Genomic DNA, 19,009 nt, shown 5'->3' on the forward strand with positions numbered 1-19,009 from the left:
CGGATTCCGATAAGCCCCCCGCCCGCAGACCCCGACAACCAACGGCCAGGGTTGTCGGGAAGAGGCCCTTGTCCTCATCAACATGGGGACAAGGTGCTTTGGGGTGGGGGGGCCGCGTGGCCCCCCCTTCCCCAAGGCACCCCCCCATGTTGAGGGCACGCGGCCTGGTACGGCTCAGGAGCGCCCCCCCCTTTCCTGGCCGGCCGGGTAGCGTGCTCGGACAAGGGTCTGGTGTGGACTTTGGGGGAACCCCCACGCCGATTTTTTTCGGCGTTGGGGTTCCCCTTTAAGCCCATTCCAGGCGGCGGAGCCCGCGACGTCTCCTTCGCGGGCCCCGCCTACCTGTACACGCGCTCGAAATGGGCGGATTTGCCTCCTTACGTGGGCGAGTCCGTTCATTTCAAAAGTTGAGCGAACTGTTTGGCAAACAGTTCGCTCAAACAGTCCGCTCGTGTGTGGGCAAGTCCGCTCATGCAAATTTTGAGCGGACTGTTTGCCGAAACTGTTTGACGAACAAGGTTGGGCAAACAGTCCGCGCGTGTGTACGCGGCCTGACATTTTTGCCCGTTCTTCTTTGCAAAATAGCTCAAGCTCTGCCAGATTGGATAGAGAGCGTCTGTGAACAGCAATATTTGTTTTGGTCTATCACATAAAATCCCAATACATTTACGTTTTTGGTTGTAACATGACAAAATGTGGAAAATGTCAAGGGGTATGAATACTTTTTGAAGGCACTGTAGGTGTGAACCAGGCCTTAGACTAGCAGATTTAGATGTACTTGACCAATACATCAAAGCCAAACTTCAGCTAATACAGCAGTTACAGCAAAAAAAAAATTTTCACTTGTGGAAAAAGCTTATACATAAGTAAATAAAAGCTGCCCATTGTAAGCACCTCTGTCAGTTGTAAATGGTTTGTCTCAACCATGTACCTGCTATGTCTGCAGAACAGCTTGTTCTGTTGAAAAACTTACTGGCCAAATCACCAGGTGAAAATAAAGGAAAGAAAGCCTAGAAAAAGAAAACAAATGCAGCTATCACATCTAAGAATTAGTAAGCGGCAATATATTATATTTTGTTTTTGGGTTTAATACAGCTTTAAACTGGAAACCACAAGCTCTCTAGCAGTTATTAGGGGGTCTGCTGACTACGTTGCCTGTCCTAAAGATAGCAACAGTAGCAGAAGCTCACAAATCGCTGCATGAAATATATCAAATATAGAGGAAGCATAATAATTAGTGCCACTGGTAGCAAAGACAGTGCCAATTCAAGAGCATTTGGGAGACAGGGACAGCATGTTGTCACCCTATACCAGCAAGTGTCTGGGGAAGCACCTTTATGGCACCTTGATGTGACATGTTAAAGATTATAGGAGCTTACCCCATCCATTCTTTTGACAGGTACAAACAAACAAAGAAACACATACAATAGAATAAGTGTTTTTAAGAAGAAAAAAAAAACAGAGGTCCCCAAAGGGCGGCCCATGGGCCGGATGCAGCTCTACTTATCTTTAACCGGACCTTGGGGTACTATTGCTCCCACTGACACCAATGATGGAGCACTATCCCCCCCCTCCCCTCCCCCCAATGGGCACAAAAAGAATCATTATTGCTCTCACTGACGGAATTAATGAAGCACTATCCTCCCACTGACACCAACACTGGGACATTATTCCTCCCACTCACACCAACACTGGGGCATTATTCCTCCCACTCACACCAACACTGGGGCATTATTCCTCCCACTCACACCAACACTGGGGCATTATTCCTCCCACTCACACCAACACTGGGGCATTATTCCTCCCACTCACACCAACACTGGGACATTATTCCTCCCACTCACACCAACACTGGGGCATTATTCCTCCCACTCACACCAACACTGGGGCATTATTCCTCCCACTCACACCAACACTGGGGCATTATTCCTCCCACTCACACCAACACTGGGGCATTATTTTCACACTGACATCAACACTGGGGTATTATTCCTCCCGCTCACACCAACACTGGGGCATTATTCCTCCCACTCACACCAACACTGGGGCATTATTTCCCCACTGACACCAACACTGAGGCATTATTCCTCCCACTCACACCAACACTGGGGCATTATTTAGGGTGTGGGTGATATAGGACAAGCATTTTTACCAACCATATTTTGTTTTGTATATGTGTTTGCTTATTTGTCGATACACCAGGGGGACATTGTTTAGCCCACATGCCCTTCCTGGTGATGTTATGTACATTGTGTAATTTATAAATAAAAATTGTATATTACTTTGTCTATTTGTGTCCGGAGTCGATGGTCATTTAAAATCCCACCCATTTAGGGGGAAGCTCTTTTTTGATAATTATTTCCCCACTGACGCCAACACTGGGGCATTATTCCTTCCACTCACACCAACAATGGGGCATTATTCTTCCCATCCACACCAACAATGGGGCACTATTGCTGCCATTGACACCAATGATGGGGCACTCTTCCTCCCATCAACACAAATTATGAGGCACACTGCCTTCTGCTGATACCAACAATGAAGCACAATTTCTCCGCCTACCGATCCCCACAGGCACTTTGTCAATTTTACTCCCACTGGATCAAGTCTTTGTTTACTCCTACTGACCAGTGACACCAGGGCATTTTCTTTTCCACTGGCAACAGTTCAACCACCCCATAGTCTGGAGGGCAGTAAACTGGGCCTTTGTTTAGAAAGTTTGGGGGCCACTGGGATAGAGGGTGGGAGAGCAAAGGCTCTATATTGATGGATAAGCAACATTTAAAAGAGTATTACATTACAAAAAAAAAAAAAGAATGAAGAGAAACAAAGTAATTGTGTGTATAAAGTGCTAGCTCAGCACATTTTATAGCTGATGCTATTGGACAGAAAGACATAGCCGCCGTCTGTGTATCATGATTACACATGAATTACTGCAACACAATTTTATCTGATGCGAGCTCATCATCTATGCAGCTGTTCTTCTACAGGCAAGGCATAAAGCTTAACCACAAGTATTCGATGATAAAAAAGGAAAAGTCTGCTTTCACGCTGTGTGATCGTGTCTGTATGCACTTTTCTGATCAGCATTGCGGGGCCACGGACTATAGTTTAAGCTCCCTTGTTTGCCAATTTCCGATGCTTGCCCTTTTGACCAAATTCCACATATTCGATACATCTTGTATAATTCTAGTGTTAATTCATACTATATAACATATATACTATACATGCATGCATGGGCGTAGCATAAGGGGTTGCAGGGGTCACAATCGCAACCCCGCCCCTAGCTCCAGGGGACCCCTGCAGCCTCCCTGTCATATTATCATATCCTCCACAAAGTCCAGCTCCGATCTGACCTTAGGGCCCCACAGCCACGCTCCAGTACTGGGCTTCCACTTTGCCTTCTACAGTCCACACCCCTCTGTTCTCATTGGCTGGGGAGAAGCTGTGAGCCATTTCTTGAATTGAGAGGAGCATGGGGTGAGAACAGTCCAGGTTGGGGAAGTGTCTGTGCTGTGTACTAGCAACATAGAATGGTAACCGAGTTAAGCGAGTTAAAAGGAGGAGAGTGCCATCCTGTAGCCACAATACGACCAATGTCTCTGGTGAAGTAAGACACCGCCCAGTGTCTTCTAGTCACTGGCTGGCATTCTCTGTACCCCCCCCCCCCCACACACATACACACACACACTCGGGGATGTCTGCTTACCCCACTTCCCTGAAAACTGGGGAAAAGACACGCACCTCCGGGAGGTGACCTTGCCCCAACACCTGCCAACATGACAGAGAAACCTTCAGAAATTGCTAAAACAAATCCATTAACACCTCCTGAGGGGCCCCTGAGGGACTGCAGGCTCCAGATTTTGTGTCACATGGCTTTTCCCCCCAGATCTAAGTATCGCCCCCCCCAAAGCTCCCTGACCACCCCCTCCACCCCAGATGCTATGCCCGCTGCTGAGCTTCTTTCCCAGTACAGCACTCTAAACTGTTCCTCCACCATTGGGCGAAAACCACATTCCTTTACAACACAGCCAGTCAGCCATGATCTGCACAGGGTGTATTTGCCTGAAACTACACTGCCGTTCCGACCAGGGGATTTCACAGGTCAGAACGGCAACATAAAAGCCAGATGCATCCTGTGAGGGCTGAAAGACTGTGTGTAAAGGAATGTGATTTCAGCCCTGTGTATTGTGGGGAGAGCTGTTTACAGTGCAGGAATGGGAAAGGAGCTCTGCCAAGTGACCTGCCAGGGGTCCCTGTCCTCTGATTCTCCAGCAGTGATCCCTGTCCTCTGATTCTCCAGGGGTGATCCCTGTCCTCTAATGTAAGGACGAACTCTGGGAACTCTAAACTCTTAAGCCACTTTGAGTACCTTGGCGTGTGGTGGGTGTATCTGCACACATGGTGGAAGTGGTGGGTGGTAGTAGGGGGGGCCCAGGTCAACTTTTGCATCGGGGCCCGCAAGCTTCAAGCTATGCCTCTGCATGCATGATTCTCATAGGTGCACCTATCCCCTGCTTCATTATCTGAGTATTACCTTATTTATGCCATTTGTGCATTCACTGACACTAATGGTGTTATCCACATTTCATCACTGTACCAATTGGCAGCCCCCAAGTTCCTATTTCTCCAGGGCACAGTAATTTCCAGTACTCCCTCAATAAGTGGTGCCTAGACCCTTACAAGATAGCACTCTAGTTATTAAGTGAGTGCAATGTGGATCTAGCATCACATAAGTCTTTTCATGATAGAACAATGAACTGGTGTTTTATATGGCATAATACGCCATACTGCTTGTGGGGAATTATATTAACTGTGTATAAAACATAGTATGTACACTAATAACAAGAACATAAGCCCTTAACTCACATAAAAGTAGTATATATTTTTATTAAGAATTCTTGGGCTAGTCATGGACTGGGTCTCTAAGTGACTGGACTTTGCCTAGAAGTCAGTAAGAAAAAGTAATTACTTAATAGATTAAGGTTTGGTTCAACTAGAAGAGGTTGGGGTGGAACCTGACGTGTCATGGTAAAGTAATATAATCTTTTGGATTTATACATTAGAACTCTGTTCTAAAAATATAAAAGAGGTCACAGCACATACTTACAGTAATTTTAGATGCTGCATTTAGGGCCTCCACCCATCCCTGCAGATCCTCCTGGTCACTGGCCTGAAGAATGTACCGCTGAGATAAGGCATTGATAACTGGAGAAAATAAAAAGCAAGGACTTAATGTGATACACGTTCAGCAAGGTCAGTTTGGCATATACAGCTACAGAAAGGCTTTTTAATATCAAGAACGTGTAGAAAAGTGATAGAGTGCAGCAGTGCAGAATTTGAGCAAAATGGCACCTTATAAATTAGAAAAATTTGGGTTCATAGTTCAAACCAAACCAGGCCCGGATAAAGGCTAGCAAAGGGCAGCAGTTTGGAGACCCCTGCTCTATATTAACAACGGGCAGACAGGAGGTAGAACAATGGCACAGTAAATGGTGGAGGTTCCAAAAGTCTAAGGGTTCCACATAGCCTTCATTAGGCACATAACCCTGGGGGACTGGGTGTGTCCCAAGAGTAAAAGCAATAGATTACAGACAGAAGGTGGAGCAGTTAAATGGGAGTGATGGCGTAGGTTCGTTAGGCTGTGTGCACATAACCCAGGAGGACTGGGCGGTTCACAAGTGTATAAGCAATACTTACAAATCTTTTAGCAGAAAAAAAAATCTTCTTCATATTTGGATATTTTAAAGAATATTAAAAGTTTAACATCAAGGCAAAGCAGTGGAGATGCATTAAAACACCTGTCAGTTTGTATTGCTGTCTGCCCCACCATTAGGGAGCTTTACCCTCTCTATTTGTCCTGTTTACCATTATCATTGAAAGTGAAAATAAAAGAAAATCCAAAATTTTGGGTTGTCCCCAGAAAAGTAATAAAGGAGAAATCTTCCAATGGGGACACTCATTCTGGTGACCTGGTGACCCCCAATGAATTCACTTAATTTGTAGGGATTTCCTCTCACTGCCTGTTTGGCTATGGGGCAGGAAGTGAAGGGAAATCTCCATAATGGAACACATATAGAAAAAAAAAACTCACAAAAATTCAACCCTCCCTTGCTCTATCCAAAATGAAAAAAAAAAAAAAGTTTTCCTATAGTTCTACTTTAACTTAAACAGTTATGATCACTTTCATATAGAAAACTCTACTGGTTTTAGCCACTAATGGGAACAATTAGACATGTGACAAAAATGCCATAAAAAATGATGAGGCTGTACCAATTATATGGTGATCAATTTTGAATTATGAAGTAAGTGCCAAGTCCGTAAACTGAATTGGTTTGGTGGGCTCCTTTTGCATATACATTATCAGTCTTATGGAAAAGCATGGCTTGGCATAAAAAGGTACCGAATTAGTCTTTTAGGACTTCACCTAGAAATTGTTAATACTAGATGGCAAGTGGATATGCAGGTTCAATCGAACAGACAAGAATTCTATAAATAATCCTGCAAACTTGCCTATTCTGCATGTTTAGACTGGAGGGAAGAGAGAAAGAGGACATCCCCAACGCAAGCTCATTTCAGGGGGGAAAAAATTGCAATCAGATGAAAAATCTGTTTATCCTTCAATTAAAGTTTGGCTAGGGGACATTTGCAGAAGTCATAAAATCAGTTTCTGACCCAAACATAAATGGAAGGCATAGACAACAATTCTCTCAGTTTTTTGGGCACCATAAAAGGAACATCTTAAGGCAGAACTATAGGAACTATTGTTGCTGATTTTGAAAGTACATACTACAAGGGGGAGCATTGAAAATCCTTGGTATACCCTAATTCCACAACAGGTATTCAAATGAAAAAATATATATATTATTTATTATTATTTCTGGATGCGGTTAGGTCACATGTAAGCCCTTGTACACACGATCGGACATTCTGACAACCAAATCCGTCGGATTTTGTCCGACGGATTTTGTCCAAAACTGTTGCATACACACGGTCGGACAAAGTTGTCGGAAAATCCGATTGTACATAACGTGATGACGTTATTTCATTAGGACGGGACTACGTTCAGGCTAGTAGCCAATAGCTTTGGTCTAGGAATTTGATCTGAGCATGCGTGGCACTTTGTCCGTCGGAGTAGGCTACACATGATCGGAGTATGTCCAAACGGAGCATTTTACGGACAAGTTGGAAAACTTGGACAGTCGGATACTCCGACGGAAACAGTCCGATGGAGACCACACACAGTCGGATTATCCAACAAAATGGTCTGATAGGACACATTCCGTCGGAATCTCTGACCGTGTGTACAAGGGCTAAGTGTTACACAGCAAATAGACTTCCATGATTGTAGGACCTCTCCACTCTGGACTATTACTACTAGGTGAGTCATTGTCTTGGAACAAAGTATGTGCATATAAGCTGTTGTGACACATGTGCCTGTTCTCAGTTGGTCCAAACACAATATTCCCCATGAACACATTCATGGGAATGGCTGTAGTAATGCTGGGTCCTGTAATGACTACCGGCTGGAAACCGTAGACAATCAGGGTGAAGAAATGTCACCAGCACACCAAGGATTCTTTATTCACATGGTCACACGTTACACATACGGCAACATTTCAGAGCCACGCAGGGCCCCTTCATCAGGCAAGTGATGAAGGGGCCCCCGCGTGGCTCAGAAACATTGCCGCATGTGTACCGTGTGACCATGTGCGATTTCTAGGCGGGACAATAATTGCCAGGATTCGGAAAATGACTTTAGGTCAGTCTGCCCCCATTATTGTCTACATTCACTCAAAGTGAAAAACAATTCCCAAATGCTTACCTATGACCCAGAGTGATCCTCCCTCCAGATCCGATTTTTCAGTGATCCCTTTCAGCAGGACACCCCAACCCAGGAACTGGAAGCGTGAGAAGCAGAGCCACAGATCCCCAACCAAACAACGCTACAGTACCCATGTATCTGGTATCATTTATGCAGAAAAGATTAAGGAAATGCTGGTATGCCAGACCTGGTGTGGGACCACTTGAGGTCACAGGAAAGTATTTGGGTGCTGTTTTCACTTTAGCTAAATGTAGGCAGTGTGGGGGTCAGTCTCTGACTTAGGCCTGCTTTGTCACTTGCATATGCACATGATGTAATTGTATAAAAAAAAAAACTGAAATGATGAGGTGTTGTCTGTTGCAGTTACATGTGCTTTCACTGCTAGACTGAAATCTGACTGGTTGCTATGGACAACCCTAATATTTCCAAACTCTTTCATAAATAAGTTTAGGCAACATACAGGGACAGGGTCAAAGTCCGCAAATACTAATTTCATATCCAGGAACACAATGCCTGGGAGTTCCCTCACTGGTGCCGACATTTCCTCAGATTCTTCTGGGTTGGAGGTCTTCATCCATCTTGATTAGGGATGAGCTGAGGTGCTTTCACTGCTATACTGAAATCTGACTGGTTGCTACAGACGACACTGAACTCTTTCATAAATAAGTTTAGGCAACATACAGGGGCAGGTTACAGGGATATATGGTTGGTAACAATAGGAGGTAGGGTAAAAGTATCAGAACAACAGAAGAGTAAATTGCTCCAGTAGTGAATGTAACCTGCACCCTTAGAAATCAAACAGAATTGAATTGAATAGTAAATAAATGCGATGAAAGGAAAAAGCAGGAAAACTGTTATGCCGCGTACACACGATCAAACTATCCGGCGGACTTTCCGGCGGTTTTCTTCACATTAATTGTTTGGACACTTTTGTGGACTGATCACTGTTATATATTTATCTTCATACTTGCAATTTCACTCACACAGCGTGGCAATTCTTTGTTTTTCTTCTATAAACGCGCATGCTCAGATTACCTGATAGTGCATATCTATGTAAATTTGTAGAAAATATCCAACACACTCAGCCTCTGTTTCTCCAGCTGGGGGAGTATGGACGGCATTCATGACTTACTGTAGGTTGGACTGTTTGACAAACATTTCATACAGCCTTGAAGGACACCCTAGGGTTGTGTGCCTCTGTGTTATTTGCCTGTTGTCATGGAAGCATTAGAAGACTGAAGTGAAGCTGTACTCAATTATAACTTTTACTACAGAATTCCTGCTACTACTTTAATAAACTAAAAAGACTCCTCTGTGCCCCTCTCTGATTTAGTTTCACTTTGTTACTGGGACCTAACTTTATAAGCGGAGCCAAAGTCTGCAAATACTCATTTCATATCCAGGAACGCAATGCTTGGGAGTTCCCTCACTGGTGCCAACATTTCCTCGGCTTCTTCTGGGTATGGGGTCTGTATCTGTCTTAATTAAGGATGAGCTGAGATGTGTTCTGTTCCCACCAGGAAGGTTTCAGTGTACAGAGCCAATCATAAGCAGCTAAGGCATTCCCTGCTCAACAAGCCACACCTATACAAGGGACATGTATATGTGTGCGTAGGGTTGCCACCTGTCCAGGATTCACCCGTTTGGAATCATGTGTCCGGGTTTCAGACTGTCTGAGACCCGGACACATTATTTAGACTGGACTATGGCTTCCCAGCAGGATTGCTGGCTGCAGTTGTCTCAGCTGAGAGTGTCTGTTACACTCTCTTTCACACTGCCCAAAGCCAACACTAACACCCCCCCCCCCCCAAAACACACAGATGGGAGAGGAGAGAGGGCTTGATCTGCACCTCTTACTCCCCCCCTACCCCTCTTTGTCTGCTCTCACTCCAGACCCTGGTGCCGTGCCTCAGAAAAGGAAAGTTGGGGCCAGAAATTTGAATTTGAGCAGCCTCAGATACATCTGGATGAGAGGTGCTGCCAAAGGGTGAGTGAGCTCACCATCCATCCCTGTCTGTGATTGAAGTCTCACCCCCTTCTCTCTCCTGCCTCTAAGAAAGTACACAAAGGTAAATCAGGGTTCTCAGAGCACCCCTTACATCAGAGTTCCCATTTACACCAGAGGCCACAGTGTTTCCCTTTACATCAGTGTTCTCATTGTCCCCCCCCCCCAACCTTAAATCAGGTTTTCCAGATCATCCCTTATGTTAGAGGCCCCAGAGTTCCCCCTTACAGTGAAAGGGAACTCTGTAAGTTCAGATGTAAAAGGGGAACTCTGTGGACTCTGGTTTAAAGGGGGAATCTGCGGACTCTGATGTAAAAGGGAACTCTGCGGACTCTGATGTAAAGGGGAACTCTACGGACTCTGATGTAAAGGGGAACTCTGCGGACTCTGATGTAAAGGGGAACTCTGCGGACTCTGATGTAAAGGGGAACTCTGCGGACTCTGATGTAAAGGGGAACTCTGTGGACTCTGATGTAAAGGGGGACTCTTGCTATTAACTTCAGATGATTAGAAATGCTATTTAATAGCAAAATAGATGTATAGTTTATACTATAAAAAACATTGCTGTGCGCTGCAAAAGTGTTCGGGTTTGACTTGAACAAAAGGTGGCAACCCTATGTGTGCGTGCGGAGCAAGGAATGCCTCGGCCGCTTATGACTGGCCTAGTGCAGTGACAACACTACTATACAAACATACCTTAGCTTGAGTGACCAGCGCAGGATGACGTAACTCCTGCATATGCCCATGACATTTCATTCATCCAAACACCGAGGCGTGCCAAGGATGTACACTGAACTGTGCATGCATTGCTCATGTACATGACCTATGTAGGACTTAGGCCCAGTGACCTAATACCTTTTTACCCTCGACCTCACACCACCCTCCAAAAACCCCCCTCACAAAAGACCAGACTAGGTTTTTGGAGTAAATGACCAGCCGGCCTTATTTTATTAACAAATATAAAATTTAATAAATAACATATTTAACATTAACCATCAACTTCCAACTTATTTAAAATGGGTCATGGATGGGGGAAACAACAAACCACTGGTCACTTCTAACACATGTTTTAACTTCAAACCTTATGCCTCCAGTTGGAAACCCCTGACTCAGAGGCGTTACCTAACCTTAGCAGTGACCTACCCCTTTTTAACCCTTCCAGGTACCCCCTGTAACCTGGAAGTAACATAAACCACTCCCATCACATGGATGGGTACAGCATGTTTTAAACATGTACCTCTCAGATCTCCTCTTCCAACAACCCTAAGAGCTGCCCTAGCATGGACCCCATTTCAGCCAAAATCTGATATATGTAAATTGCAGGGATTTTAACAAACTTTCCTACTTTTTGTTATTCTAAAGAAGTCCCCTTGTGTTACTTTGTGCCCCTGTGCTGAGTGAGTTTAATGGGAGAGATTTCATAATTTTCAACCTGCAGCTGTAGAGCTCTAATAAGGTAAACTGCTGGGTCTGCATTCCTATTGGGAGTATATTGCCAAAAATTAAATTTTTGTTGCAAGGGATGCCAAAAATCTGACTTGTATCTTAGTACAGACTTCTGGGAAAATCAGTGAACCAAACAAGCAGGAAATTATGTTTCTGGGGGGGCGTTCTGTACACATTCTGTGTACAGAACACCTCCAGGTAGCCATATTGCATTGCATTTTACAGAAAATTACATAGCTGCAGATTGAAAAGGAAAGGTAATGTTTACAATATGACTTGTGTCGCAATTGTATATGGTATATTATTTTTTTTTATATTTGCTATTTTTTTTCCCCCCGTGAAGGTGGAGTTACCCTTTAAGTTGACAGAATATTTAGTATGACTGACTTAAATGTCTTGAATATCTCAGAAGATCACTGTAACTGATAGAAAATTCCACATATTTGCTTTCTTAGCACTTGTACACATGGTCGGACATTCCGACAACCAAATCCGTCAGATTTTGTCCGACGGATTTTGTCCGAAAACTGTTGCATACACACGGTCGGACAAAGTTGTCAGAAAATCCGATCGTTCACAACGTGATGACGTTATTTTGTTACGATGGAACTACGTTCAAGCTAGTAGCCAATAGCTTTGATGTAGGAATTTGATCTGAGCATGCGTGGCACTTTGTCCGATCGTAATTCTCTACACATGATCGGAGTATGTCCGATCGGAGCATTTTTGTCTGAAAATTTTACGGGCAAGTTGGAAAACTTGGTCCGTCGGATACTCCAACGGAAACAGTCTGATGGAGACCACACACAGTCGGAATATCCGACAAAACGGTCCGATCGGACACATTCCGTTGGAATCTCCGACCGTGTGTACAAGAGCTTAGAGTTGCCATGGGCACATGCCTATACAAAAGGGTGAAATAACTGATTTTTTTTTATTTTAGAGTGGAGATGGAATAGAACACCTATCAGGTTTTTACTGTTGTCCGTGCCCCCATTAGGGAGATCCCCCTCTCTATTTGTCCTGTTTACCTTAATACTGAAAGTGAAAGTAAAACAAAATTCAAGATTTGGGGTTGTCTCCAAATAAAGTAATAGAGGTGAAAGCTTCCAATGGGACACTAGCTCTGGTTTGGCTATGGAACAGGAAGTGAAGGTGAATATCCCCAATAGGACACAAAATGAAAATGTATTTTGCCTATAGTTCTACTTTAATAAATACTAGTGTCTGGTCTCTACATTACCCTGCCTGAATACACTAAGCCTTCATAACTGGGAGTGAAAATAAACAAAAGATCAATGCTACTGCCTGTCCTCCTCCTGCATCATATAATCTTCTCCATAACTACAGGTGCACTTTTTAAAGTAAACCTGCAATAAGAGAAACATGGAGACTGGTAGTGATGACCTCCTTTCAAAATGGTATCTGCCTGGCTGTGAGGGTGACCCTCTTTCTGTATTACTTTTAAACACGTAAAAGGCCGAAAGTCCTTATGTGTTTGGAGTAAGTGACCTAAAGAGACCCTGCTGCCAGACCATTCATTTTACCAAAAATCATCCCCCAGGATTATATGTGCATTTAATATATTTTATGTGTGTTATTTACCATAAACGTCTTTCTTTTATAAACATCCAAAAGTTCGGAGACTGCTGTTGGGTGCCGCCATCTTGGATTTGATGTCGACAGCCCCAGTAGACTCAGAGCTGTCAGTCAAGTGACACCCCATAGCAGTATTTCTCAACCTTTTTAACAGTGAGCAACCCCTAAAATAACTTTTAGGGCTCAGGGAACCCCTGCCAATAAATAAATATCTACAACTCACACGACAATAATGTGAACGGTAAGTTGTGTCTGAAAGAATAAGTAATAGAATAATGGATGTGGTGTGCTTGTGGCCTATTTGACACAGAGGGCTATTCTATAAAGCAAAAGTATATGCAATAATATTAATAATGAGATGAAACAAATTAAATGAATGAACAAAAAGAAATGCAGGCTGTGAAAACTGTAGTGCTTCCTCACACTGGTGGTCTGAAGGAAAAGTGCCCCTTACATTGATGGTCAGTGATTTGCCAATTTACATTAGTGGTCAGTAGAGATGGGCCCCTTAAAATGGGTGGGTGAAGGACTTCCTTACATTGGTGGTCCGTAGAGATGGGCCCCTTAAGATGAGTGGGTGAAGGACTTCCTTACATTGGTGGTCCGTAGAGATGGGCCCCTTAAGATGAGTGGGTGAAGGACTTCCTTACATTGGTGGTCCGTAGAGATGGGCCCCTTAAGATGGGTGGGTGAAGGACTTCCTTACATTGGTGGTCCGTAGAGATGGGCCCCTTAAGATGGGTGGGTGAAGGACTTCCTTACATTGGTGGTCAGTAGGAAAAATGCTCATTACATTGTTGATCAGTTAAACATTGGTGTCACTGGTAAGTTATTTGAGAGGCAAAAATTGATCACTGCTCAAGGAACCCCTAAAAACCTTGCAGGAATGGAACCAAAAATGTATAGTAATTAGCATTTCAACAAGGGGAGGAAATGAGGAACCAGGGGAGGTACAATCAAACTAGGATAAACTTCAGCTTTAAGTGATACCCTATGCTGACTACCCTAAGTTATTAAAGATGTAAGCATTTGGGATCCCTTATATCCATTTTTATATTGTATAAAGCCTGAAGAAGGGATCTTAGGAGTCACCAAAGCTTGTGGAGTTCTCCTTTAAACGTCACACTTTCTGCATGAAGGAAGTGAAGGATCTATGTTCCCATTCCCCCAAAGCTACCCGGTTCCCCACTTCTAACCCTATCAGTGCTGCTGTTGTTGTGCCACCACCATTGCTCAGGGATGCAGCATGGCCCGGGGTCCCTTTGCGATCCTTTAAGTTTCAGTACCGAGAAACGACACATCACTTTCTGAATCTCAACAAAGGTTCCTTGTTGCAGCTCAGTGTTTTATAAGGGAGGGGTTCTGAATGAGCCAACTAGCAGCGGTGGTGGACTGGAGGGGGGGGGGGGGGGGGGTCATAATATGAAGAGGGTTTCCTCTTTCTGCCTGACAGTGGAAAACCTCATTAATGCCTACCAGCTCCTCTGTCTTATCTCATGGTAATATTTTACAACATTTAGAGCAGAAATTGAGAAGATAAAGCAAGCAGAGATAAAGCCGAGGTATAAAAGTGAAATCAAGAACATTGCCTCACCAAAACAAAATGTCATCTTTGCTTTTTGTTTCACAGCAGCGGTGCCAACCTGACGGGAAACAAGATGGGTTGTTAAATCAATACCAATTAGAGAATGTGACATTTATCCCTGCAATAAAATGAAGGAAGGTTCATTTATATATGTGTTAGAGAATTATTTAAAGAGACAAGGTAATCTTTATTTGTTCACTACACGCCCGCAGACTATGACTCAGCACTAGGCTTTAATAGAGGCATTATGTCGTGTGATAACCTTATCTACAGCCAAATACATAAACACTTAAATCAACATATGGAAGTCACATTCATGGGACCTAGAAGATAGAAAATTGAAAATAGAGAGATAGAAAATAAGATCTCAGCAAACTTATCATTTTAACACAAACTAACCCCCACACCCTGCATTGGGAAATCCTCCAGGGTCTGCATTTAGAATATCTCATGCCCAAACTTTTTTGTTTTTTCATTTTAGATAGAAAAGGGAATGGACATACCTCCTGTAAAGTTACCATAAATCCGGCCATAGATGGATCAAAACTTGACTGGTTGTGCAGGTACTGTTGGGCAGGCTGGTTGTACAGAAGTTGATCCATCCATTGACTTCTGTACAACCAGCCTGTTGGGAAATGTTTGCTTGATCAGTGCCACCAGCTATAGTCAGAATACAACAGCTCTGAGGGAGGGATTCCCCCATCTACCTTGAATGTGTGGATGGGAAAATGTTCTTTCGTTCAACCTGCTCTTTTCCTTCAAAGCTTGTTTGGCTGTACCTGTGGATCACAGGAGTGCAGTTCATTCTGCACTCCTGTAACCTGTTTTCAGCAGACAGTGAGCTGAAGCTTGCTGTCGGCTGATGTCACAGAGCCAGTCCAGGCTCGGGCAAGATCACAACAATGAAGTGGGGATCTGCCCACATGCCTGCACTGAGCCTGAGCCAGGAGCTCCCGCCCCCTTCACAGCCAAGGGCTCAAGTCACAGCTCTCTGCTTAGGGAGCCCTGAGAACCAAGCGATTGCCGGTTATTGATCGCTCACTTGTCAGTCTTAGAGCCGGCGGGGGACAGATGCAGCATTAGACCGATACTGCATCCAGCTAGGTAAGTATGACTCTGCAAAAAACAAACAAAACCCTTTCTTCTCTTTTAATGAAAAAAACGGATTCCACCATCCACACAATCAACTTCTGTTGATTGGAAATAGCCACGTATGGATCAAAAGTCCCTGTTGATCCATCTATGGCCAGCTTTAATCTCTACAAATTGAGGGGAATACTCTTTCAGACAGCTGTCACAGGTATAAGTGTCCCCATTGGAAAATTTCCCCTGTCTCTGTTTTCTGGTGACAACATTAAATGTGAAATTATGTTAAATAAATATGTCTCTAACGTTGCCCTGAAGTGTACTGACACTGCAGCTGACATTTTAGGATGAAAATACTAAAGATAGAAGATGGAAGTAGTGTGGAATAAGTGGACGGGAAGTTAGTCTTGTGATGTAAGCTTTCACTCTCCACTGCCCCACCTTCATCTGAAAATGGAACGCCAGCCAATAAACTTTTCCCCCAGTTTCAGATAGCGCAGGGAACAGCTAAAGCTGACCTTGGACTAAAAGAGCACATTTGTTTCAAGCTTTTCCCACATTCTAAAATGCTGCAGTTAAAAAAAAGAAGGGAAGGGAAAAAGAAGCCACAAGGATTCCAACCAACTTGCCTCATCCTGAAAAAAAAAATTTTTTTTATGCTTGCTAAATAAATACACATTTACATATGTATATTAAACTCAAGATCCCTCAACGTAATTGATGGACAATTCCACTTGTTCAGGAAGAATATTAAAGAGTATTAATTTATCATGTTATATGTTAACATTTTCAATCGAAGGCTACAAGCTGTGTGTCTGCACCATCAACAGGAGCTACTAAGGTGGGTATCCAGGAACATCGCTGTCGGAAACCATGAATCAAACTGAGACAGAAGTACGGTTAAATCACACTTGTTTATTAATAATAAAAAAATGTAAACAGAGTAAACGTAGTCAAAACAGCCAGAGTTCAGGAACCGGAACGGATAGTCAGACAAGCCAAAACATCAGGGAGCCAGGGAACAGCGTAGTAGAACAGCAAGCAGGATCTGAAGCCAGAAAGAATGTCAGCCAAGCAAGTCTTTAGCAGGAAGACAGGAGAGTGTCTCTAGAGATGTGACCAATGCGAAGTCAGAGATCATCTGGACTGGACGGCTTAAGTAGGCAGGACCGACGAGCAGGATCATCCACAGATGAGTCCCTGTGGAGAGATAGGAGCTGGCAATAGCCGACAGCTAAGTGGCCAGCTCAGAGAAGGAAGGGCTGGGCCCAGCCCTGACAATTGCTTAGAATTATTCATGTGGATATTGGTTATTTGTTTAATGCTATAAGTACAGAAACCATCAGATCTTGCATTTCTCTCATTAAAGATGTAATTAAAGCAGGAGTCCACCGGGACTCCGCGTTTTTTTTTTTTTTTAAAGCCAGCAGCTACAAATACTGCAGCTGCTGACTTTTAAAATAGTGACACTTACCTGTCCAGCGCGCCCGCGATGTCGGCACCCGAAGCCGATCGCTAGGTCGTCTGTCGGGTCCTGCCGCCGCCATCTTGGGTATGGGAATCAGGAAATGGAGCCTTTCGGCTTCATTTCCCGGTTCCCTACTGCGCATGCGCGAGCCGCGCGGCGCAATCCGGACGGTCCCCGCTGCCTCTGGGATCTGTGTGTTTCCCAGCAGGCAGCGGGGCACTTGCGCAAAGGGGCGGGCAGTTGCGGAAAGGGGCGTAATCCACGCCCCTTTCCGCAGACAGCTATCCCGGAAGTGGGTGCAGTTACCTGGATTATCAAGGTAACTGCACCCCCCTCCCCCCTGAAAGGTGCCAATTGTGGCGCCGGAGGGGGGGGATTCCGATGAGCAGAGGTCCATTTTAGGGTGGACCTCCGCTTTAAGTAATTCCAGGCATGGGTATTTTTTACATAATTACACTGGTCCAGCTTGGATCAATGTAGCAATGCATATTCCTGGAATTTGGAAATCACTGAAGAAGACTTTGCTACTCCAGTGATCATCCAGAACATGTTTTGCATTTACTGACTGAATACAAAGCAATCTCTGATTGGATGAGTTGGAGAGGTGGGGCAGTGACATCTTTACCAGATTATTTGCTATGGTTTTTAATACTTTTTGTTAAGTGCCTTGCACTTCTTAGCCCTTGTACACACGGTCGGAGTTTCCGACAACCAAATCCGTTGGATTTTGTCCGACGGATTTTGTCCGAAACTGTTGCATACACACGGTCGGACAAAGTTGTCGGAAAATCCAACCTAATGACGTTATTTCGTTACGACCGGACTACGTTCACGCTAGTAGCCAATAGCTTCGGTGTAGGAATTTGATCTGAGCATGCGTGCCACTTTGTCTGATCGGAATTCTTTACACATGATCGGAGTATGTCCGATCGGAGCATTTTGTCGTAAAATTTTACCAACAAGTTGGAAAACTGTCCGATGCAGACCACACACAGTCGGAATATCCGACAAAACAGTCCGATCGGACACATTCCGTCGCAATCTCCGACCGTGTGTACAAGGGCTTATGGTGTCATGATCACTGGGATAGGCTGTGAAGATCATAAGCTGGTGACACAATAAAAAATATTCTGAAATTGTGGTTCCTAATTTCTAATATCATTCATATGAGTGAGTATTTAGAAGGGTTTATGCAAAATCCCTTAAAAAGCCCAACTCCAGACAAACTTATATCATGGGGAGGCTTTCCCTCATTTCCTGTTCTGGAGGTACCTCCTTAGGGTGTGCAGATGTCACTGGGTCAGGTAGGCACAGATAACAAAACAAAAATTGCCTGAAGCTCTAACCCTTCCTCATGTTACTAAAATGTGTCTTTGCCTGCGTTCCCAATGGAGAGATTTCCCATCACCTCCTGTCCAGACAAGAAGTTAGGGAAAATCTTCCCAAAAGGCAATAGAAATCTGACAGGCACTGGACCTTCCCCCCTCTATATACTGTAGTATCTGAAATAATTGAGTACTGTCCACGATACTTTTTTTTTATTTGCACCAACATCCAATTTTTCAGGACAAGCTTTAGGCCCGGTTCACACCGCTGCGGGGGGAGATCCGGATGTGATTCGCACAGCAAATCACATCCGATCTCCGTAGCGATGCGAGTACAGCCATACAGATAGTATGGCTGAATTCGCAGCACTCCCGCAGCAAACTCGCACGGGACCCTTTTTTGGGTCCGCAACAGAATCGGATCGCATGGGGGTTCACACCATGCGATCCGATTCCTGTGCGAGTCGGCAGATCGCACTGCGATATGCCGACGGATCTGGGGGTGTCATTAACATAACATTGACACTCCCAGCCGTCCGCATAGGGCAGTGTGAACTGCCGGCGGGAGGTGTGCGATGCGGGTAAACGCCGCGGATTCGCGGCGTTCCCGCATCGCTATAGTGTGAACCCGGCCTTAGGGATGTGCCCCCTTCTTCAAGGTCTAAGGCGC

At 44.4% G+C, this 19,009-nt stretch overlaps 1 protein-coding gene across 1 annotated transcript in view; it reads right to left on the reverse strand.

Annotated features, from left to right (window-relative positions):
* The window catches only part of PLEKHA2 (pleckstrin homology domain containing A2), a 155,725-nt gene that overhangs the window by 92,452 nt on the left and 44,264 nt on the right, over window positions 1-19,009 (reverse strand). Inside the window, exons 4-5 of the mRNA XM_077469962.1 lie at window positions 14,470-14,518; window positions 5,111-5,208 (exon numbers count right to left, since the gene is read on the reverse strand). Of these exons, the coding sequence (XP_077326088.1) occupies window positions 5,111-5,208; window positions 14,470-14,518 (147 nt within the window). The remainder of the gene's footprint in view (window positions 1-5,110; window positions 5,209-14,469; window positions 14,519-19,009) is intronic.

This window comes from Lithobates pipiens, unplaced genomic scaffold, assembly GCF_037356315.1.
Source record: "Lithobates pipiens isolate NorthernLeopardFrog02 unplaced genomic scaffold, aLitPip1_a1.2 Scaffold_8, whole genome shotgun sequence".
In the NCBI taxonomy this organism is placed as follows: domain Eukaryota; kingdom Metazoa; phylum Chordata; class Amphibia; order Anura; family Ranidae; genus Lithobates; species Lithobates pipiens.